At 40.2% G+C, this 23,488-nt stretch overlaps 1 protein-coding gene across 2 annotated transcripts in view; it reads right to left on the bottom strand.

Annotated features, from left to right (window-relative positions):
* The window catches only part of PCNX2 (pecanex 2), a 154,662-nt gene that overhangs the window by 34,941 nt on the left and 96,233 nt on the right, over positions 1-23,488 (bottom strand). For both annotated transcript variants that reach the window (XM_038130803.1, XM_038130805.1), the window contains 3 exons: positions 22,417-22,546; positions 8,523-8,581; positions 5,976-6,191 (listed from right to left, as the gene is read on the bottom strand). In XM_038130803.1, coding sequence (XP_037986731.1) covers positions 5,976-6,191; positions 8,523-8,581; positions 22,417-22,546 — 405 coding nt within the window. The remainder of the gene's footprint in view (positions 1-5,975; positions 6,192-8,522; positions 8,582-22,416; positions 22,547-23,488) is intronic.

Below are 23,488 nucleotides of genomic sequence, written 5' to 3'. Positions count from 1 at the left end.
CCAGCATTTCTTTTCTGCTCAGGATAGCAGTTTAACTAGCAGTAAGTTATCACACAAAAAAAAGCACAGTGAGCATAATTACGGCCATTGGAAGGCCATCCTCTACCGAAACACACATCGGATGTGGTTCTAGAAACACAAAAACCCAAATACATCAAAGAGGAGTGAACTGAGCTCACAAATGAAAGTCATGAACCTCAGAATTAGACACATTCTGGAAACCTGCAACTTTTTTGGCTCCTTCCTGCTCTTTTGCTTTAGGAAATGGGAAAAAGAGCAGTAATTTATAGGTTCTGATAGTCTCAGCTTGTTTCAAAGAAAAATTTCAGGACTTAAAAAACAGTATCAATTCCTCAAACATCAAAGCTGTTAGGTATAAAACTGTCATTTGGCTTTCAGCTGCATCAGGTGCTTGTACGTCTGAAAAACAATCTGGTTTTCAAACCAGATCAGTTGCTACAATAACAGGCATCCTCTCTCCTCAGAAACCTTTCCTTTTCTTGGCCCATAGAGGCACACTAAGAAAGGCCACATGGAGGTAGCATTCTCCAAAGATGTTTGTAAACTTGCAGCTATGCAATACCACAAAAACCTCTCATGTCACATCTTCTGCAGTGCAACGCAAGAGGCAGTATTTTGGTTTTGGCAAAGATATTTTCTCAGTAAAAAAGCTGCACTGCATTTAACATCTTCATTCTTTCCAGAAGTCTTCTCCAGTGCACCCATAAACACACATAAAATTATGAAAGAAATAATAAGGAAAAAAGACAACAAGTATTTATTCTAGTACGTGCTACAGAAACTGTTCTAAGCCTATTTGAAATTTATAGACAGCTTCCATTGTTGGAGCATCATTGTACACCTAGAAAGGCTTATACATCACAGATTCGTGCATTTAACATAAAGTATCTTCTTCCCTGTTTCATGCTATTCTTCCCAATTAAATCACCAAGATGAAAGAAACCCCTTTGCATCCTTTCTGTCCACATTTCTAGTATTTCCCAGAATCGTGTCTCTCAGTTTTTGTTCTTTCCCACAAACACTGCACTTTTGGTTTTTAACCTTTTCTCCCAAGCAATATGTCAAAATGCTGTTTTTCTCTGAACTCTTTGTAATTTATCAATACCTTTTAATGTTCTGGTACATACATTGAACGTACCTCAAGTGTGGTCTCAGGAAAAACATGAACATGGACACTTTTATTTCCCAACAGCAAGAAGTGACTTCTAAAAAAATTAAAGCAACCACTCCTTAAATAAAGAATGATTCTTCCTAGAGCTACAGAGCCTTCAGAAACAAAAATCAAACACAAATGAATATTCTTTACACTGGTAATGCACTTGCTACTCTAATAAAACTATGCACACATGCTGCAGAAATGAGTAACTGTCCTTATTAGACATCAGTACCATGCCTAGAGCACACAGCTTGCACTGGCTGCTTTCCTACACCATTTTGTGTGGGAAATAAGCACAGAGAGCCCCAGGGGCAATCCCATCCTGCTGCCACAGCTGCCTGCCACTGTGTACAACTACATCTGTGTCTGCTCTGCGCTTCGTGCCTTGATCCATCTAATGAAGTTCCAAGTGAAGCATGAATACTGCACGTGCAACATGCAGTAACAAAAAAAATCACAGCAGAGATTTACAAGTTCGTTAAATGACTGAAGAATACTGTGCAGCAGTTAGAAAACAGCTCCTGAAGACTTCAGCAACACCATCAGTAAGTCATTTCTACACATGTAATGCTAAATGAATATTCCCCAAAAGACACTCTGTAGACACACAGACTAAACAGGAAAACGTTTTAAACCTCCCTTGTTCTACAGGGAACTCGTGAGAGGGAGATATTTTGACATTGTTTCTGCTTGTTCCCTGACTGTGGGTTTTCCCATCTCTTCCTTTCAAATTAAATGATATGTTATGTATTTCTTCTGGCAGGCTGCTTTCAGCATTGTGCTGTGGTCTAACACACCCAGCAGAGTTAAGTTACTGAAGGGCTCAATTCTCCCACACCACTGTGCAGCTCCTTGGAAGTGTTCCCCTAGTTTCAGCTCATTTCTACCTTCTCTTTGCTGTCCACAAAGGAGGAGCTGGGCATTTCCTGTCAATGCCTGGAGGTCTCCAGACTCCCCTCTGCTTTATACTCAGGATGAATGACACAATGGAGGCACACCCCCTCTCTGTCCATAGAATGGGAGAGTGAAAAACTAATTCATCCGAGGTGTTTAATACAAACAGGACTAAAGACAGATGAAAGGAATCCTAGATTTGCTGACTCTCCTCTTTCAGTCTGCTCAGTCTGTACCTTCTTAGGCTGCCTGCAGGCATTTGGTTGGGTTTGTTTTCTCATTTCAAAGCTGAGACAAATGCTTCTATTACAAACAGTTAGAAAGGCATCTGGATCAGTCACTTACAATGCCAAGCCTCAATTAGGATGGGCTGCAAACTGGGGGGGCAGCAAGTACCTCCTCCTCCATTTAAATTCAGAAGGCTCTGTGACCCCTTCTTAGGGCACTACCAGTACTGCCAGCACAGCCTTTCAGCTACCTCAACCAGAAACACACATAGGAAAATCCAGAGCGCCACAATGCAAATATTGCTTTTGGTTTAGTCATAAACATAAAACAGTCACAGAGAACACTGTTGTGATTCACTGATTTCCAAAACAAACACAGATTTCCTATTTAAGGAACAGCAGATTTTTGGGGCCCTCAATTAAAATTACTCGTTTGAAATTGAAATGAAGCAGTCAAAACTCAGAAATTACAGATTACAAGTTCCTCCTCTACTCCTTTTCTCCCCCTTGAGGGAAACCATTCTGTACAATGAAAGGAATTAGGGTCCCCTGTAAAAAACAGTGCATGACCAGACAACTAAAAATAGGAATGCAGGATGCCCAAAGCAGAGTCTGGTGCTTAATAACTGCCACTTGACTTTGTAAACCATCAGCTTCTTCCAGGGCAGTTCCATACACTCTCTCACTTCTGCAGAAAAAATTCCTACTGTATTCAGTATTCAAACTGTATTCATCAGCCCTTTGCAAGATTTGAAATGGGGAAGAATGTGCCCAGTCCACACAGGAGATGTCTCTTGGTGCTGCTTGATGGAAGCCTGCTCTACGTTCCTGCCCCTGCAGGCAGCAATCTGTTCAAGGGAAGGAGCAAAGAATGCCTTCCAAGGCAGAATTTCAGTCTCAGCTTTCACACAACTTCCTTTGAATAGCCTTGGTTCATCCCCTTAAGAAATTCTGCATTCAGGTCAGCCCCTCTGGCTCCATTTGCTCAGACTAGCTCCCGAGTGCCTGGGCACTGCTGTGGTCTGCAGCCCCAGCAGAGCAGCCCAGCTCCTTGCTGGCAGAAGGACCAAACCACAGACAGGAAGGGCACAGTTCTGCAGCATAGTTTATCTAAAGCACACCAGCCCTCATGGATTACCTGGAGACACAAACAATCTGCATCAACCCAGGAAGTCTCCACTGGGCACACAGCAGGTTATCTGCTCACACTTTGGTGTCCATGAGGCTTTTGTTACAGTTTCCATCAGATCCAGGCATCCTTATCTGCCTTGTGCTTGGTTCCTCTCTGGGCTCCTTTGCTTCTCCTACTCCATCCTTAAGCAGGCTTGTAATTTGTGTGATTTCTCTGGCACTCATTCCACACAGTCCAGTGGGGTTCAGCTCTCACAGCACATGCTACATGTTTGAGCAGGTTTTATCTCAGGTAAGTTCTTTTATTCAACCCTACACGGCTTCTCTGTTCCAGGCCAAACAACTGAATAGCAATAACATACTCTTAGTTTCTGTTCCCATAACAACTCCTCTACCACACACTCCGAAAACCAGAGAAACCTTCCTTACATACCATGTCTGTGAGGACACAAAATAATCACATATTTTGTCTTATTCTTGACATAGGATTATCCAGTGGGTTCAGAGAAGAAAGAGAGTCCATTTTTTCTCCTATTTCCTACTATGTCCTCCTCTAGTACTGAGCAGTCTCTTTCTCTAGTGATACTCTGAGGGTGAGGAGGCATAGGGGATTAGATTTGTACTGAGGATGAGAATAATCTAGATGAAAACACCATTTCCCCTCTCCTCTCCACCTCCAGTAACTGGCATTACTTTCCAGTTCAGTTTGCTGCTGCTCTCTTGGTCCAGGCCAGGTAAGAAAGAGGTGCTGCTTTGCAGGATGCCAGCTTCCCCCCTCAGGACTGCAAGAAAGACTGGGAAAAAGGATATTCCTCTTGAGAACTCAGCTGCCTCTCAACAGCAGTCTATGAAAGACATGTGAGGCTGTGGAGCTCAGCCCCAGCTGAAGTTCAAGACCTGTTGCAGCTGGCAGACATGCTGGATCTATTCACAAAGTAAAACAGTATTAACTACAGTTAATTAACACTGAACAGCATTAGGCAATCTGCATGGAAAGGTCAAATTTCAGACACATATAATTACTTAAACTGTGATTTTAGGGAATACAGAAATACCTCAACAGGTGGCACACTGCAATTTTTGAGCTCTGCTCTCAGATCCAAGTGCCAAATAGCTCTTGCTGGCTGTGAATGGTCCTGGCTCAACGTCAAAGAAAGTCTTCCCAAACCACTTTGCAACTATCCAGTTGTTCCCCATTCAATTTCCAGTTCATTATGCCTGTCTGCTAGGCCCTGATCTTTTTATCCAGCTAGCACTGGCTTGAGAATCCTCTCATATGCTTTCATCTGCTTCCAACATTTACTTTACTTCTACTGCCTGCCGATGGTGGTGATAGAGAGGGACCCAGCAGTAAGGGGCAACTGCACAAGGAAAAAGAAAAACTACCTCACAAAACTCCTGTAATTTATGTGGGAAGGAGATTTCTGTCTTCTGTTTGTTTCAAAGCCCACACTGAACTATTTTAACACAAAAGGATGATCAGCAAAGATAAATTTTGGAAGCGAGACTGCAAGTACCTATCCCGGACACAGCAGCACCACTGCTCACCCTGGGGACACCGAAGGAGAAGATGAATACAAGAACACTTGCACAGATCCCTTGGAAGTTGAAGCAAACCTAAGAACCACATATGCATGACCATGTATTCCTCAACAATCATCATAAACAACAAGAAATTATAAGGCTGATAAACAAATTATCTTTCTTCATTTCCAGTTGTTCTTCCTCACAATTTGCATTTGCTCTGAATAGGCATCTCATGAAGTACTACAATACCAAGCTGTTTCAGGCATTTACTGTTTTCTTTCCACATAACTTTGCTGAGGACACAGGAGTGTTATCTTCATCCCCACTACAGAGGAAGGAAAACAAACATGAAGCATTCACCACAACCTGTTCAACATCCTACACGTAGTCTGTCACAGAGTCAAGACTTGAGCCCACACATGTTATTTCCTAGTCTAATCCTCCCACACTTAAGTGCATTCAAAGAGCCAGTCTGTCTCTTATTTTCTCACACTCAACCTTGTTGAAAAGTCACCTTGATTATACTCTGCTGTTCTAGTGTGACAGAGACCATCTCAGCACTGGTTTCTTGCATAGTTTGACACAGGATATTTTCCATGGAAGGAGTCTTATTTTGGTTTTCGTTCTTTTGTTTGTTTATTTCCCAAAGACAAGGTTTTTCAGGTTGAAAAATTTTAAGAACAATTCCAATTTTCATAGTTATGGAGGAAAATAAATAATCTGAAAACATGACTAAGCATTACTCAAAACATCTGTGAACCAAGCAAACAACTCAACAAGCCTTCTTTCTGGAAGTCTCATGATATTGAAGAACATGGCTCCAAATTTCTTAACATCTAGATTTCAAAACAACATTCATATAATGATACAAAAAGTACCAAGCTTTCAGACAGACAAGTATCTGTAGAAAGGGAAAGGTCCTCAAACTCCAGGTCCTACTGTAGAGTTGTGATAGATTAAAAAGGCAGACAGGATTGAATGGTGGTTTTGTTGCTGTCTAAATCATCACGGATCCTTACCTCGAAATTCGAGCCCTCTGAGCTGAAAGGTGACAAGGCCATTTCCAATTTCGATCAAGTGCACAAAGGCATTTAAATAATCTGATGCCAGAATAAAACAGTCTCCTGTGCTGTAGTTTCCCCAGCGGCCCAGGATCAAATCTCCACAAAGAGACTCCTGCAGAGATCTTGTCAAATGCTCATAAAAAATGGAGTTGAGGTTATTGTCATCATTTCCTACAACCGGAGCAGCACACATTTGTAAAAAAAAAAAAAAAAAAAAATTATACAAAGCCATTCTGCATTACATTTTATGTTCTTTTTCATTTCTACTTAAATCTGCTTCCTCTGGCAGGGTGATATCTTCCTGATACTTTATACAATCTACATTTCTTAGGTAGTCCTTCAAAGAATCAGGTTAATATGAGCAACATTGTAGATAGAAGATCACATTAATGACAACACATATTTCAGACTCAATCAAATAACCTCCATGATTTACAACAGTAAGAATTTCTTCGCTCCACTAAAAATCTCTCAAGGCTAAGTTAATGTCTATATACTATTCTTAATGAAAAGAAACAAAAAAATCATTATTACTTCAGTACATGTAGTTAAATTTGAATGTTTTTTTCAGAGATTTTCAAATACTTTGGTCACACAGATACCAATAATTTTGTTGGGATTTTTTTCTTCTAGTCCTCCAGGAATTTTTCAAGGCTTTGTCCATGAAGAATCTGTTGGTACTCAAGATGAGGATACTCATTTTAAAAGAGTCTTCTTAGTATACTGAGTAAACATGAAACATTCATCACCAGAATTCTACCAATTTAAAAATAGCAGCTGTTCAATTACACATGGCTTGGACCAAATGCCCAGGTGAACAACACCCCATCACAATCTAGAAGTGTAATCTCTTAAAGGTCTATGGCCTTTAACTGGATTAAAAAGAGCACTTTATGACAGTGATTTGTGAAAGGGACTGAACCCTTCACAAATGCCACCATGGCACCACACAATCCAACATGGTATTGTCCTGTGCTTGTACTCTTTAACACAGTATATGCTTGACAGTAGAACTGCTTTTCTCTTCTGTAGTGCATCAGTGTTCCACCTTCAATACTCTTAAAATGCTGGTGGCACAAATACATGTACAAACCAACATCTTGTAGGTGTATTGGAATGCATGGGAGTGTATGTGGATACTGACATACAGCCAGTCAGGCATTTTTATGTTTGTGCATGTTTAGGAAGAGATGTAACATGGAGGAGAAATAAGCCATAATATGAGGCTTGCAGAGGCTATGGCTTCCCCTACAAATTGCTCCTTGACACCAGAGGAGGAGAGGGCCTGCAACTACACTGCTTTTTGTGCCCATAGCCATTACACACACAGCCCTGGTATTTGGTGTATTTGGTCAAAATTTAATGAAGTCATAAAATGGGTTTTTTAAGTGTATACACAAAAGGAATGCTTTTCTTGTGCTACAGGGTTTAAAACATAATTCACTTATTAGCATACATAATAATGCTAAAGGTCACTGCTATCAGATGACAAAATGACCTTAGGAAAAATCTTAGCTCCCTGCCTTAAATGATAAATAATTAAAAACCAACATTCATGCTTTGAACTATTAATACCTCTCTTGCCTTCTTGGACACCCTGGACTACATCCATTTCTGCTTGAAGACATGTATTTGTTCATGTTACTGATGTAATGGATAAGGACAAAAAGGATGTGGGGGGGGAGGGTAAACCAGCAGTAATTAAAATATAAATGTCTAACTTCACAATACAACCCCTGCCATCTCAGTGGCAAGATACATTGGCCACAGAACACTAAAGTGGAAGAACACATATATGAATCCTGGGTGTCTCCCATTGGGATGGGATTTTGGCATGAGACGCTGGTATCAGTTCTCCCCAAAAAGGGCTCTGTCCCACCAGGCACTGAAGAGTGCCAGATGATGTACCACACGCTCTCTGTGTCCACTGATGTGCCAAAAACTGCTCTCATTTCCCAGTCTCACTGGCCTGGGAAGTTGCTTTGCATGGCCACGGATTGGTGCTCATTTAATGCACTGATACCCAGCAGAGCAGCCCACCATCTTTCCTACTTCTTCCTCTTGCAAGTTTTCCGACTTCTCCCTCCTCTCAGAAAGGTTTCCTTTCAGGCAAGAGGAGATGTCTGTCAGCCCAAACTGCTCAGTGGCAGGGACACCACTAACCTGCTGCTTTTTTCCCCAAATCTTTCCCTGCCCACAGCTGACCTCTGAGTCTAGCTAGGATGTCTGCTGCACATTCCACACAAACACCAACGTTATGATTAACCAAGCAATTGGCAGCCCAGCAGCTCTCTGTCTGATCAGCTACACATAACTGAGCAGTAAATTTACTCATCAGGTCACACGACTCAAACTGGTGCTCTGCTACATTTAAAATGCTCTGGTTTGTACACACAACGTTCAAACCCTTTGCATCTCTTCAGCTTTCCCAGCAAAGCCTCACCAGTGTAAATACATCACATTTTGCAAATCAAGCAAGACACCCAAACTCCCAAGCCATACCTGCATCCTTTTCGATCTGAATTGCCAGTCTGGTGTTGGAATGGTCTGATCTTTTGGTGCTGGAAATAAAGACATGTTTACAGCCAGTTCTTTTTTTAAAATAAACAATTCTCACAACAAACACTTTTTTCCTTTAACACATCTCTTCATTTTTTGTTTATATAACTAGGCAGTTCACACTAATCCACCCATCAGGCATATATAGTTATTTCAGATCAGAACTGGAGTTGATATTGTAGCTTATCAACACACTCTTTCTGCCCATTTTCCTTCTTGTGGGGCACAGTCCATTCAGAATTTGGCATCTGACACACTATGTACTTCAATAATTGAACCGGCTCCAGAAATAGATGAGCCAGGTGCCACCAAAACACTGAATAGAAAGAATATTTAATCAGACTTTCTTTCCTTCTAAGCCTTAAGGGAAACAGCTGGACTCAAGAAGTTTTCTTTGGGTGAAAACATTTCTGTGGGTGTTTACCATCTATGGAAAAACAACAATACAAAAATACTTTACTTAGTTTCATATTTAGCTAGGCAGCAATAGGAGAGTCCCTGGCCATTCTTATTGCCTGAAAAAGAGTAAATTAGAGGGCCTTAGCTCATACAGGCACTAAACCCTGCCACCCTTATGAATGGCACATTCCCTATTCAGTATTTTGACTGCAGCAGTGGAATATAAACAACACAGGAAAAATGATTACAAAAGAGGAAGCAACTAAAAAGGTAGATTGGATTGAGCTTTTATTACTAACTGTAACAAAAGACACCATTAAAGTCAGAAAATAAGGAATGAGTAAATCACTGTGGGCCAGCACGTGTTAAACAGAAGTGAATGATTGTTGTGGCGAGTAGGGATATTCAACACCAAGTGCAAAGCATCACCCAAGCACCCAGGGATACTTGGGATAAAAGTGGAACTGTGGCTAATAAAAATGTTATAGCAAACATCAATTTCCCTGAAATAATGCCCTGGCATGGGTATATACGGATTTCAGAACGCTTCATTGAAAATATTGCCTCAAAAGTTTTGCCCTCAATCACTAGCCTCAACAGAAGACCTCTCTATCAAATATGTAAATATGATCTCTCATTCCTTGGAAAATGAGATTAAAGCAAAACTAGCAAAAGGCCCAAACAACAGTCAGCATAAGGGTCATGTGTGACAGTAGCAAGGGCCTCATGTGTACAAAGGCCTGCAAGCACAGGGGAGAAGAGCCCCAAAACCACTTGCCCTGGCATGGAATCCAAGGGAGACACCCAGGTGTGTCCCTCGTGGACCCTTGGTGGAACTGCAGTGAGATTGGCATGGCTGGGTGGCACTGGCTGGGGTCTGGCTCATGGTGTGGGGAGCATGGGGCCCAGAGGAGATGGTGAACAGGCTGGGGGCTGGTCAGCCAACCTCCACAGCCTGAACTGAACTAATCACTGTGAAAACTGCAAATGTGCCCCAAGGAAGATGGCACCAAAGAGGGATCACTTCCAAGGGAGGTTTTCAAACAGCTTAAATAACACTGGAAAAGGATGGCGTAAAGATAATATTGTCTTTGAAACACAGCAGAGACTCAGTAGCAGTTTCCAGGATTTTGTGTGTAAGTTCATGCTGAATCCAGCTGGGAGAAGGATGCCACTGACATGTTACAAAGTCTTTTCATCCACTCCCCACAGCCTCCCCAAAAAAGTTGTGGAAAACTGACCAACAGAAAATTACACACAGGTTTCCATGTAGGAGACAGAAGAGGAACAGATTTGCTTTACTTCTACTTCTTACCAAAAACAATGATTTTTTTTTCCTTAAAAAGGCACATTCTCTGCAAAAAGTGTGATTGATAAAATAAGAGTCTTAATTAAAATTATTTGTAATTAATATTAGTATATTATCTACATAGATTAACATTTTATTGGAGGTATTATTTATCTTCCTGCTTCTGGTTGGCTCACCTCATTGCAACTGCAATTATCATTTCCTATTCAACAGAAAATGGCACCGGGGGGAAGTGCCTTCTAAGCAGTTCAGAATATAAAGAATCATTTCACTTTAAAAAGGTTGTCAGAATTCTTTCACCCTGATATATATCCACCTGCATATGCAAGAGTAAGCATAAACATTAGGTTGTGGAATTCAATCAATTTTCTATTCTCAGCAGAGAAGCACTGCTGATTTCCAAATGCAGATGTTTTAAGTTTATGAGATGCTTTATTAGCTTTCAGCGTCTCTGAAATCAGTGTGGTAGTGTAAGGTAAAAGTTAATACTATTCTTTACCCCAGTTTCTTACCATTTCTGTTGTGGAGGCTTATTGAGACCCATAAAATCAACCAATACTTCAGAAAATTCTAATCTATAATAAACAGGAATCCTTTTGCCCCAGCATGCAGCTCTAGGTCTATTTCTTTCCCCTTCCCCCCATATTTTTTATTTTGACAGAAAGATGCATGAAACAATCAAGGAAAATCACAAGTCCTTTGGGACACAACAATTCAGATGATGCAGCCTGACTGGGAAAAAGGGAAGGAAGTAGAATGGCTCTCACAAACAAAAAAAACCCAAACAAAATAAAACAGAGGCTCCATTAAGGCTTTGTTTGAGCAGCTAAAACATGAGCCCTGGGACATGAGACAATAATTTACCTTTTTGGACACAACTAGAACTCAAATCTTTATACAGCTATTATGAGACATAATTTTATTTCATTTTTTTTAAATCAAGGGTAATATAGACAGTTTATAAAGCAAACTTCTGTGCTGAAATTCAGCTTAGTTGAATAAATGCTGTCCAGTAATCAATTCTGGGTTTTAAAAGTCTTCTACAATTATTAGTAACTAAAACTGTGTTTGTATCTTCTTGAAAGCAATGGGAATTTGCATTGGATTAAACTATAATCCACTACACCTAACAATCAAACCAGCAACACCTTTACTTCACAACCAGGACCTCTCACTGTGAACTTTTGGGATTAGAAGGTGATTTGGGCTTTCCTCTAGTGGCCTCTTACTTTATATTTGGTTGTTACCACTCATCCAATGTGATCATTATCTCAGTAATTGAATTTCTTCCTGAATTGCATTATTCTATGCAAACCAAGCAGAGTTCCTCCAGCAATTACCATAGAGAAAAAGTGATTGTGTTGGACTGTCTTCAGCTGAGTCTTCATCAATTTCAAAGTCAACACCCTGCTTAGTTCCTGAAATATCTATCTCATGCTCTTTTAATTTCCCATTTACGTGGACACTGAGATAACCCACTGGTTTGTGTAGCACTGTTCATGTCATTAAAACTATTGCTTCCTTTTGCAAAAAAAAAAATTAGGTCACTTCCTATATTCTCTTTCCTAAACATATTGCCCAGAATGAATTTCTTCTCCTACTTAGTTTCCCTATTTCCCTAGAAAGATAGAAAAAAGGCTGAGGGGGATCAAGACAGTCTGGGGAATATACAGAGTATATTGATAATCAGGTAAACTGAGGAAAATAAATTAATCATTGCTGATTTGATGATGCTAAATAAATTATTATTTCTAGAAGATCAAAATGAAATTCCAGCTGTTCTATCTGCCCTGCTGCTGCTGAGTTTTCCCCCAAAACACAAATTCAAGATTTCCAGGATTCCTGCTGTGTAGAAGATCTCTACTTTGAAAGAGAACAAAACAAAGAAAAGCAGTTTCCCTCTGGGAGATGCAGAGATGCCTTTCTAGGGTTGATCTAAAGTTTTTCTTTGTTTCTGTCCAATGAATTTTAATCCACACTTCGATGATATCTAACAGGCAAATTTAAAAGAGAGAAACATAACGTGCTGCAGCCCTATGATTATTCATGGGAATCTGGAAAAAAAAACTTCAGTATTTTCATGTGAATACCTAATGCTGCTGGCTCTATAAACAAAGGCTTAGCATTAAAAACACAGTAGCAGTTGTCTACAATGTGAGGCAGGAGGAGAATGGCATGGCAGAATAAGCAGGCACCCATCAGTATTTGAAGGACACCAGAGGTAAAAACAATGGTATTAATTGGAAGGGAAAGGATACTGAAGTAGTTTAAAATCAATTTCATCTAAAAGACAGAAAGATTTCAGCGTGGTTTTAACAGCAAGGGCTGACAGCCCCTTCGTGCGTGACTCTGCCCACATTTTCTGGGCAGCTGCATGGAACATACAACTTGGGTTTAACTCACGTTAAGAAAGAGAGATCTCTCAAAAATGAAAGCAATTTCTCCTTCCTGATCACTCACTTTGATTTTTATTTTTATGCTTTCTTCTTTCTCTCCTTCCCTGACTGGGCCATTGTTTCATCTAATAACAATAAAAAGTGGCTTTGACTGCACACCAGGAAGCCGGGGGAGGGCTAAGGTATGAACAATGCCAGTTGTTAAAGACAGCTCTGTTGAAGCTTCTAAAACACAGAAAGGTCTTGTAATCAATAACATTTCCTGTTCTTAGAGTTTCTTTACTTTCTTAAAAAGGTTTTCATAACTGATTTTGAGTCTTCTTGGGTTTGTTTGGGTTTTGGGTTTGTTTGTTTAAGTTTTTGAGGGTTTGGTTTGGATTTTTTGTTGCTGTTGTTTGCTTAAGTGGGTGTTAAGACCAGAGTCATCTGCTGAGATCACTCAGCATTTTTATTTGGCATATTCCAACACCTGTCTGGAAGATTCTGTACTTCTAGAGCAAGGGGGATGAAAATGCAAGGTGTGAACTCGAGATCAAAAGCCGAGTGCCCAAACACAGGTTAAACAGCCCCCCTTAGTGCTCTGACATTCAAAGGTTTAGCTGGGGAATTTACCTCTGATTTGTAAGCCAGGTGATTTAAGCATCTGTGTACTTAAAAGTACTCACTACTGCTTTACTAAAATGTCATCAATATTCCTGCTTTTGTCTTATATAATTTCTTTCCCCTTGTCTAAGTGTGTTTTTTCTTTTAAAAGACATTCAATTACTGTCTTCAGATTATTTTTTACTATGCAATAGAAGAAGCTTTATAAGTGAAAAGATAATGAGACTGCAGAGTTTTTTTTGTGTGCACTCCTGAGGATGTAAAAAAGGTCAGGATCCTGACGGTCCTCTAAGGATGGGGTTTAGCCCAGGACTCTGCTTCACAGCTGGAGCTCACTGTCTGCAGCTGAAAGAAGTGCTTTTAATTTAAAAGCAAATGTGTTAATGACATTACACAAGCACAGGTATCTGAAACAGTACATAAGAGTGTCATTCTTCTGTTGTTCCCATCATGAGCCAACACAAACATTACAGGAAAGGTACTACACTGAGCCCAGCCCTGGGCAAAGAGCTCCACAGGACTGATCCACTTGGGCTCTGCACTGATGGGCCTACGAGTGAAGCAGCAAAAGCCTGAGAAACTGCAAGGAGCTGGAGAGTAGAAAGGAGGCGATGAGAAATATCCTGGTGAAGTTTTTACCAGAGAGAGTGAGAACAGACCGGGGGGAAGAAAAAAAAAAACTACAAAAAAAACAAACGTTGGGAGCTGCTTCAGCAAATAAGGCCAAGATGTTTTTCTCCTTTACTCCACACAAAGAGAGAAACATTGTTTAAACATCATAGAAGGGTGAAAGGATAACAAGGTATGTCAGAATCCATTCTTGATATTCTTTACTGCTGATAACAAAGTGTCTTCATGCTTTTTCAGTGTGCAATATTAAAATAGCATATATTTAAGACATTTTAATTCTCACTTTCAGACTCAATGTGACTGCTTAATAATAAAATAAGAAGGAAGAGATGGCAAGAAAGAATGAGGAAATACAAGACTAAGACAAGGATTGGTCTTCCAAAGAAAGCCTGTATCAGAAATACTAGTTTAGTGCACTACAGGGTTTTCCATATCCATATTTCTCACCAAAAGATGAAAGGAGGCAAAACAGAAGCTAACCAAGACGTTCCAGTGCTGCAAATGTGCAAATGCAGCATCAGTGATACTACGCTGAAGAACAACAAAAATCTTACTGCTATTGTGCAGTTGTACAAAATCCAGTCTAAAAGAGGGATAACTTTCAGTACCTCTGTTTTTTTTTACTGCAAGAACTGTTGAGAATGTTAATAATTTACAGCATTCATCTTGGTATCCTCTACAGGACTCTTCAGACTGAAAACATCTTGGATATTTTGAGAGCAAACACTGCTAGTCAAAGGACTTTAAAAGAAAAAAAAAAAATCCACTAGCTTTCATCCAGTATTTACCTAGTCCCAACTAGCACAAAGTTTCAGAGGCAATTCTCAGTGGCAATGGTGACACAATTCTGCATTTTGCACTATCTCAGAAAGAAGAGATGGTTTACATTTTGCTCTTACAAGCCCCAAGGCAACCTGGGTCCAGTGCATGCCTTTGTGTATCAGGAGACAACCAAGACCCAAGCATGCTGCAGCATGAACTGCTCCCTGACACTGCCTGTGCACAACATTTCACCTCAGTGAGAATGGTTACACTTGCTGAGCATCTCCTCCTGGATCTCAGCTTTACCAGTTTTCACATTTTGACAAAAGTGGCTTGAATAAGCATTTCCTTGAATGTAAGGCTTAGGTTTAGTGCTCCAAACCTCAGCTTGCCCCTAAATGCTGGATTCAGTTAAATCCAACACAGGACGTGATCTACATTATCCAAGTGAATGGATGAACACTTGCTGAGAACACTTATTCTTATGGAAATTCAGACAACCCATTTCAATGGGTTTCCAATATTTGACATGACAGAAATTTCATGAGTTAACTTGATCTCATTAGATTTACATAATTTGAAAGCTAATGATTAGATGAACAGCATTATAAATCTTTAGTGCCACTGTATATCCACACATGCCCTTAAAACATTACATGGGCCCTATTTCTCATGGGAGTCCGTTACTGTCTATTACGTCCTGTTGCTGCCTTCCTTTCTAAATATATATTTAAAAGCCCTCATCTCTCATGCTCATGATTTCTTCTCCTTTGTAGGTCTGAGTTCCTGCTTATCCATGTCTGTTGGGTTACCCCCTCACATTTTTCATTGCATGCCTTTTCCTTTCTGCCCACCCACCCTTTTCCCTTTTCATTTATGCCACTTACAGTTTTGATCTCTACTTGTGCTCCTCCTGATCTCAGCATGCATTCCCTTTCTGATGTCTCCCTTCCGTCTTTACTCTGTCCTCTTAGAAAGATTCAGTGAACTGGAGTTGTGAGTGCATCTTTAACTCGGCAGGGAACTACAGAGCACTGAATCAGAATACATTCCCAATTAATTATCACACATATGGCTCCTATTCAATTAGCCTCAATTTGTTTTATTGACTGCCAGGGGCAAAAATTTGAGAAAAAGAGATGTTACCAGTTAAAGAGAGACTGCCAAACACTTAAACTACATCTTTGAATTTTTGTATAGCCTCCCTTGAGTGTGAAACTCCAGGCAACTCAGAAAACCCTTATTTTAATAACAAACCTACTTGATTCAAGGTGCCTGGCTTTCCTTGCCCATCCTTTCTCCCATTTTCCCAGCTTGGTGTGACTCCCCACATGGAGTCAAGCAATGAGGTGAGGGCTGGGCTGGAGAGGAGGTGCACACAGCTCCGTGCTGCAGCAGGCAGCCAAAGGGCACACATGGTCACTTGCTCCAGGGGAGATCACAGCTCAAGACACTGAAGGGAAGTGAGTTTCTAGCAGGACTTCTTTTAGCTTGGGGCTGCACCTGAAGCAACACCCCCCACACCTGCATGCTGTGGGCTTTGTCACTCTGCAAAGCTGTACACTGAAAGGAATGAAAGACTACCAAACCTGCCAAGTGTAGCAGGAACAAGTCCGTGGGCAGTACTGGTGGTGTGCAAGACAGAGAGTGGTTACACACTACAGCAGGGAGCAGACAGGGAAGGGTCTTGAGAAGACAGTCAGATGAGTAAGTCTAATGAGTAACATGTAATTTCAGAGAGCTCATGAAGAACTAAGGCTGAAGTACACACAAAGATGTTCTTTGTTCTTCAAACGTTTTGGTTTTCTCTATTCTCTCCTCCAGTGCCAGAACCACAGCCACAAATACCCCTGGAGAACTGGGTACAACTTCCCAAAGACCAGTTCATACTCATTGTTTAAAGAGAAGAGCATGTTTTTAAAAAAAAAAAAATCACCTCTACTGGGAAATCTGCCAACCTTAAGAGAAGAGAAACAAAGAAAAAATGGCAGCAGCTTGCTAATATTTCAGCTTTTGCACTACTGCCAGCCAGGGACTGCCACTTAAAACTGCATCAATGCTATACTCAAGCATACCAAGTCAGGCCTAAGCATCCTTCAGAATGGGCTGTAGTATACCAGTACAGGCTGGGCTCTCACAGAACTAAGCACTTTTGAAATTTCCAGAAAGACTGGGAATTCTACAAATACACCAAATTCTACATGCTTTGTAAATAGGATCGGTAAAAGCCCTTCTGATTTGGAGGCAACACCCCAAAAATTAAGGCCAAAAACCATTCATTCATTGGTCCTATTTGTTTTGACTTTTAAGTCCCATGCACTAATAAGCACCCATTTCAGGTTTATCTACATGCTGATACTTATTTATAATATTTTGAAGAGTTCTAAATTAACTCAACTCTCAATAAAATCCTGAAGGAGCCCTGAGGCCAACTCAGTGAAGACCTCTTTTAGAAGAACCACAGTCACCAAAGGGACCAGCATTCATCAGTGAGTAATAGCTGTGAACAAAGGCACCAGAACCTCAGTTCATTTTAGTGAACATTTTATAAGCATTTCAGTGCTTCTTTCTGGTCAGTTCATAAAAACAGGATAGAAATAGAGGCAGCCAGAGAGAAACACAAAAATTTGCAGAGAAATCAGTTTGGAAGAAACAAAAATATTTGCAATGAACAGTAAAACTCAAGGCTACAATGTGACTTTCAGACCACGTAGCTGGAAATATTCAAGAAAGTTTGAACCTAAGTAGGGCAGTGACAGTAGTTGGAACATAACATATGAGATGATATTTGATTAAATAAAGAAAACACTATCTCCTGTCAATTTGGGGAAAAAAGGGGAAAAACGCTGAAGTTATGCTATTCATTATAAACCAAAATCCAAACCATTACTGAGTTATAAACATCTGCTGCAGTTGTTCCTCTGTAAATATCACTACTATGGAGGTCTAAAAACATGAGAAAAATCAAACAAGACAGGAGGACAAGGTCTAAGAAAAAAAGAAATCCAGTCTTAAAAAGAACAGCTTGAAAGGTCTGAGTGTGCAGATCCCAAACAAGGCCCATGGACAGTTACGGGTGAATGACATTTTGTGTTTGGAGCAGGGGTTTTAACAGCTGTAACAGATGAGCAGGCTCACAGGGAAACCAGAGGCACCAGCATGTGTTAAAAATAAGCATCTGGAAGTGGAAGGCCTGTTATTTTATGGGGAAAAAGGGAGGGAGCAGACAGGTACTTTTCACAGCTCCTTTTCCCACACATGTGCATAATGGGGGGTCAACCAGAATTACGAGTACACTGGGAAAACTCTTCCCATTCCACCTGCAGGCTGTCTGTGATGGGCAGGTTAAGTGAGCTGGCAGGAAAAAAAGAAGAAGAAGCCATCTGCACTACATCTGAAGCAGGGCAGGTTTTCCTTGCCCTCCATTCCCAGCTGTATTAACCATACAGGTGGTTATTTTCCAGACCACAATGACTGGAACAATAACACAGTGACACACTTTTTAAAAAGATGGAGGAAAGAAAGGCTTGCTCACATAAAGCAAACACAGAGAGGCATCCTGTAATGCCAGTCTGAGATAACTGGCAATTTAATCACAGCCTCTTTAGAGACACCTAATTAATTCAGTTACACCGCACTGTAATTCATTCAAGGCGCTTCAAAGCAAATGCAAGCTGTGCCTTACCCAAAAATAGGCACTGAACCAGAAGAATAGAAACAGGAAGGTACAGGAGAGACAAGCAGCTTGTAAACAGCTAAATCTCCAGATTCCTGGTGGCAGTTTGCTGTTTGTGGGGACAAGCCACAGCTGCAGCAGAGAACAAACAGGCTGTTCCACGTGATCCAGCTGTTAGATCCACTGGGGAATAAAAGTAAACTTCCTACTCTGTTCTGTCATTGTCATGTCCAAGATACAAAGGAAGATAAGAGGAAGGGAGGAGAAGGACAGAGCCAGGCTGCAGCATGACAAAGTATTCAAGAAGAAAAAAGCAAAAAGCAGAGGAATTGAACAATAATGTTTGGACAAACGCTTCATGCTTTAAAGTGCCTATAAATTAAACAAGATTTACTGCTATTTCCTTTTCTCTCTCTGACATCTACAGCCTAATCATTCCAACAGCTGTGAAAACAGGGACTAAAAGAGCAGTCTTCAAACTGGGAAGCAGGACCAAGGCCAATGGTTGGACAAAACCAGTGTCACAGCAAACTTTCCTTTGTAAAAACACATACCCAAAAATAACAGAGAGAGGAAGAAAATTCTCATAGTTGAACTCCCACAAGGTAACCAGCTCACGAGCAGCAGCCCAGCTTCTCATTTGACACCCCTCTCTTTTCAACAACAAAGGCAGCAAAAGCTGCAAAACTGTGATTGCAAGAGTTCTTCTTTCTTATTAACTTTCCTTAATGCCTTATTTTTTCTTCTTCTTTGTCATCCTTCCTTTCCCCTCTGAAGGATCCCTGACCTCAGTGATGTATTGGTGTAGTAGACTCCCCCTGCAATGAGTACCAAAGGGCACACTCAAAACAAACAGCATCTGCTGACTGCAGGGAAGAACACCCATGCTCTGTGCACACACCACAAGAGCCCAAACAGGCACAGCATGAGCCCTGAATTTTGAAGAGCCTGTTAGGAATTTCACAGTTTGCTCACTATCAAAATGAATCCCTTTTTTTTTTTTTTTTTTTACCCACTTGAGTACTTCAGCTCCTTGAAAAAACAAACAATAACATTTTAATTCTCCAAGACTTTCAGCTCCAGCTTGAATCATCTAGAATAGAAGAAGCTCAGTCAAAGAAACCTGAGCATTCAAACTCCTCTTTAGCCAGCAGAAAAAGTGGAACTAAAAGAAACCTGGAAACACAAGATACATGTGTGTGCACTCAGAAAACACCAGGTAGGGATAACCAAACCAACATTTTAAGGAACAGATGGATCAGTTGCTCAGCACTCAGACTGCTGGCCTAGTAGCCCTGTTCTATTAATAAACATGGTACTCTGGACTTGCTAAAGTTCAAAGTTTCAACACCGGATTCACTCTACCAAAAATAAACCGGATCTTTTTTCCTCATCTAATTTCAGGCTGTTGGCCCAAAAGAGATGCAAAAAAATGTCTTCCTTAAGAGAAACAGCAATGAAGTTTGCTTGACAACAAAGAAGTGTGCAAATACTGATTACAATCAGTACAGAAATGACAACCTAAGAAAGAAATCTAATTTATGACTTGAAAGAAAAACAATTTTGATACTTAGACTGCTTGTCAAAGTTGCTTTCAGTTATTCCAATTAAGAGATTAAATTATAAAAAAAAAAACCCTGGAACTGACAATATCTAACTTCATGTAAGTGTAAATGAGTTATTTGTAGCTAATATGTGATAATTTAACATAGTCATCAATACAGCAAAGAAGTGTTTGAAAACGAGTATGTGAAGCAGGCAGTAAAAAAAGCTATATAAAGTGCATTGAAGGTAGCTTTCCCCTGGGCAAAGTTCCTGTCAACAAGCAGTGAGTATGGAAACAGCCGTAAAAAAATCTCCAAGAGCTTCTGCTTTGTATGAACTCATCTCAGACAACACTGCAGTGAAGCTGTGACTTTCCACAAATACCCTGAGCTGAACTTGGGGAAACCATCAATGCACTCCAAAAAAGAAATCTGTACAGCAACTTTCTCATCTGTTTGTTCTGTTTTGCCTTATATAACCTTAAAATTCAGTGCACATCTGGCTGCAAGAACTGCAGCCCAAAGACAGGCAGATGTGCAGGAGCCAGAACAACTTTCCATTCTAGCTCAAGTTCCTGATCCTATCTCACTCCACCGCTCAAAAAGAAAGCAGTTATGCTACCCTTTGAATTTTTTTACATGTTGATAGGGCAAAATTAAAAGCAATAAGGCAGGGCCCGTTCAGTTCATTCAATTATTTGAAGTATTTTATAGGGAATTTCCTTATTCCTAATACTAAATTACTCCCCTTCCTTGCCTTTTTCTGACTTTTCACAAAGTCCTTTTGAAAAACCAGGAATTTTTCACTCCAACTCTCACTCATTCTGGTTAGTTCCTCATGTGAAATGGAAGTAAGGCAAAGGAGAATCAGAAGTATTAGAGACAAAATGAATACAAATTTGGGAGGAGTCATTCCATGTATATATCCTGAGATGCCACAGCTTCAGGCAAAGACTTATTTTACTTTGATGACAAACCTGAACCTTCTATAAGGCTGGTTTCTACTTCTGAAATGTTTTCAAGAGGCAAGGTTGTGGTATTTGTTTTAAGTGAGGTCACAGAAGATACAGTAGAATTTCTAACAAGCAACAAAGCACAATTTTTTACAAAGAATAACATAAGCCTTCTGGTTGAAGACAAAGTTGTAGTTGCTGCTTATTTGGAAAGGACAAGCAGTGGCGGATTAAATTATTAAAAGGGTTTGGTTTTCTGCAATTGAGGTTCTACAGTTTATAGATAAAATAATTACCTTGCTTTGCAAAACTACTAGCATCAAGTTCTTCACTTCCCTTAGTGGGAATCACAGATGGTCACTACTGATGAAAACAAGTCACACACATACCCTTGTTAAAGTATGGAGTATCAACCATTTTTAGATACTTCCTCTGAGTATCTCCTGTTCATTTTGTATGAAAACATTTTGTATCAAAACCAAAAGCAAATATAAATGACTCCCTCTATTTCCCTTAACAGTAACCTAAAGGCTTGACACTAACCTTACTATATGGCAGTGATGTGCCTTCAACAGAGGTTGGTTCTCTAACTGGTACCTAGGAAGGGAACTGCATGCCTTCCAAATGCTCTGATGAAGTAAAATGTAGCAGATGTTAAAAATCCTCACTTCCTGCTTAATATTGTTCAAAGTTTCCATCCAATAATGTATAGCTGTCTGTGGGATTAGTGGCAGCTCCCTGCCTTTCCATAACTGCCCTCCACTTCACTCCCTTGAAAGAATTAAACTGCTGACCCAGTAAAAAAGATGAGAGAGAATTCTGTTAAGATATAGTCCCAGTGTACAGAACTCAGCTCCCCTCGAAAGGTTTCCACAAATCTCATCACATTCAGAAACGAATACAAAGCCTCCTTATATAACTTGGCTTTGTCTGACTAATTTCTTTATAGAAGATGAGTACATATTCACTCACTGACACAAGTCAAAATGCAACAAAAGAAAACTCTTTTAACTAAGATACACCAGCAGCACCAGCACAAGAGGTGTGGTGAGTGTGTGGCCCTTCTCACTGGCGAGGCCAAGCCCAGACTCAGCCAATGCAACTTTCCAGTTCTATCACAGTTTTGCAGCTGCAGAGTTACCTGCTGCATCCCAGAGGGTAGCATTTAATCAGCCTAGTTAGTATAAAATGTATTTATGCAGTCTGACTGCTAGTGCCAAAGGCTTCACAGATTTATTTGCTAGCACTAGCTAGCAAGACAAAAAAAGGCTGACAACTGGGAGTTTTACTGCTTTTTTCTTTTTCACAGCTTCGTTACTGTGTGTCTGTACAACAAATGCAACATGACGCCTCATCTGTAACACACTGATAATTGCTTAAATACATTTTCAGAAATAGCCAAATAACCATGGGAAAGCAAAACACCGGAAACAAGATTCAAAGATTAACCTCTCATGCCCTAATTTAAGGATTATCTTTGGAAACAAAAAATACCACCAGAAATGAAACTAATGAGAGCAAAGCCTTTACAAATAACAAAGGTAGAAATTTGTAAATAGTCTTACTTGTAGTTTTTCTCCCAGAACTTGATTGGTCGTGCGTACGATGCGATGAAGATGACACTACCCAGAAATGGACTGAGTGGTGTAGAAAAGACTGAAGCAGCCAGAGTTTGAAAAAAAAGCATAGCAGAGTCTGAAAACTGCAAGTTAAGGTAACACAGAAAGGGAGGAAGGCAGGCAGTGCCAAATCAGCCATTACCAGCACGTCGTCAGTGGCTCTCCAATGCTACAGTTTTATTATTGGGGTGACCGTGTGTAATCTCTGTCTGAGGACAGATGCTAGGCATTGGCAACGCAGCAAACACCCTCTTTCAGCTACCTAAGCTACCTTCTGTAACATAAAATTGCCTTTCCAGAGTCTGACACAGAGTTTAAAACACACACACATGAGGAAAAAAAAAAATCTCTTGGAAATTATTTCTTCTCCACACTGGAGTCTTGCTTTCACCCTGTCCAGTGTTCCATTCTGTTGGGGCTTCTGCTTCTTTTAGAATGACCTGGTATGTGGAGAAACTATGCCTCCATATTCCAACCTGCTGGTTCAAAGTCATGCTTTCACATTGATTCTTACTGAGAATTTACTATTCCAGACAGGCTGAAAGTTAAAAAATGTTCAGCATTTCATACTTTTTGAAATATATAAGAAATGAGAAGGTGAGGACAGGGGAGTAGTAAGTATCACACATAAACATCATAATGAAGGCCTGAATCCATAGTTCACTTCAAATGTAAAGTCATATTTCAGGCTGCTGGAAAGCAAGTTAGGAGATGGATAAGGATACTGAAAAAGATGCAAGTTAAAAGGAACATAAATAAATGCAAGCAAATAAAATGTTAGGATAAAATTCTTCATTAATAAATACCACCACTTACGTGAAATTTGAAAGACTTTCAAACTGGCATAAGAGACCAATTGTCATTCCTTACACCTCTCTTGGGAGGGAGATGCAAAGTAAAGAAGCCATGAACTAAAGGAACCACTCTTAATGGGCAGCGATCAAGCATATCTCAATCTAAATTTCAGGTAAAATCACCCAATAACCAGTGTTTTAGCTTACCCTCTTATAGCAATGTC

This window comes from Motacilla alba, chromosome 3, assembly GCF_015832195.1.
Source record: "Motacilla alba alba isolate MOTALB_02 chromosome 3, Motacilla_alba_V1.0_pri, whole genome shotgun sequence".
Classification (NCBI taxonomy): domain Eukaryota; kingdom Metazoa; phylum Chordata; class Aves; order Passeriformes; family Motacillidae; genus Motacilla; species Motacilla alba.
This window is presented reverse-complemented; position numbering and strand designations above follow the sequence as displayed.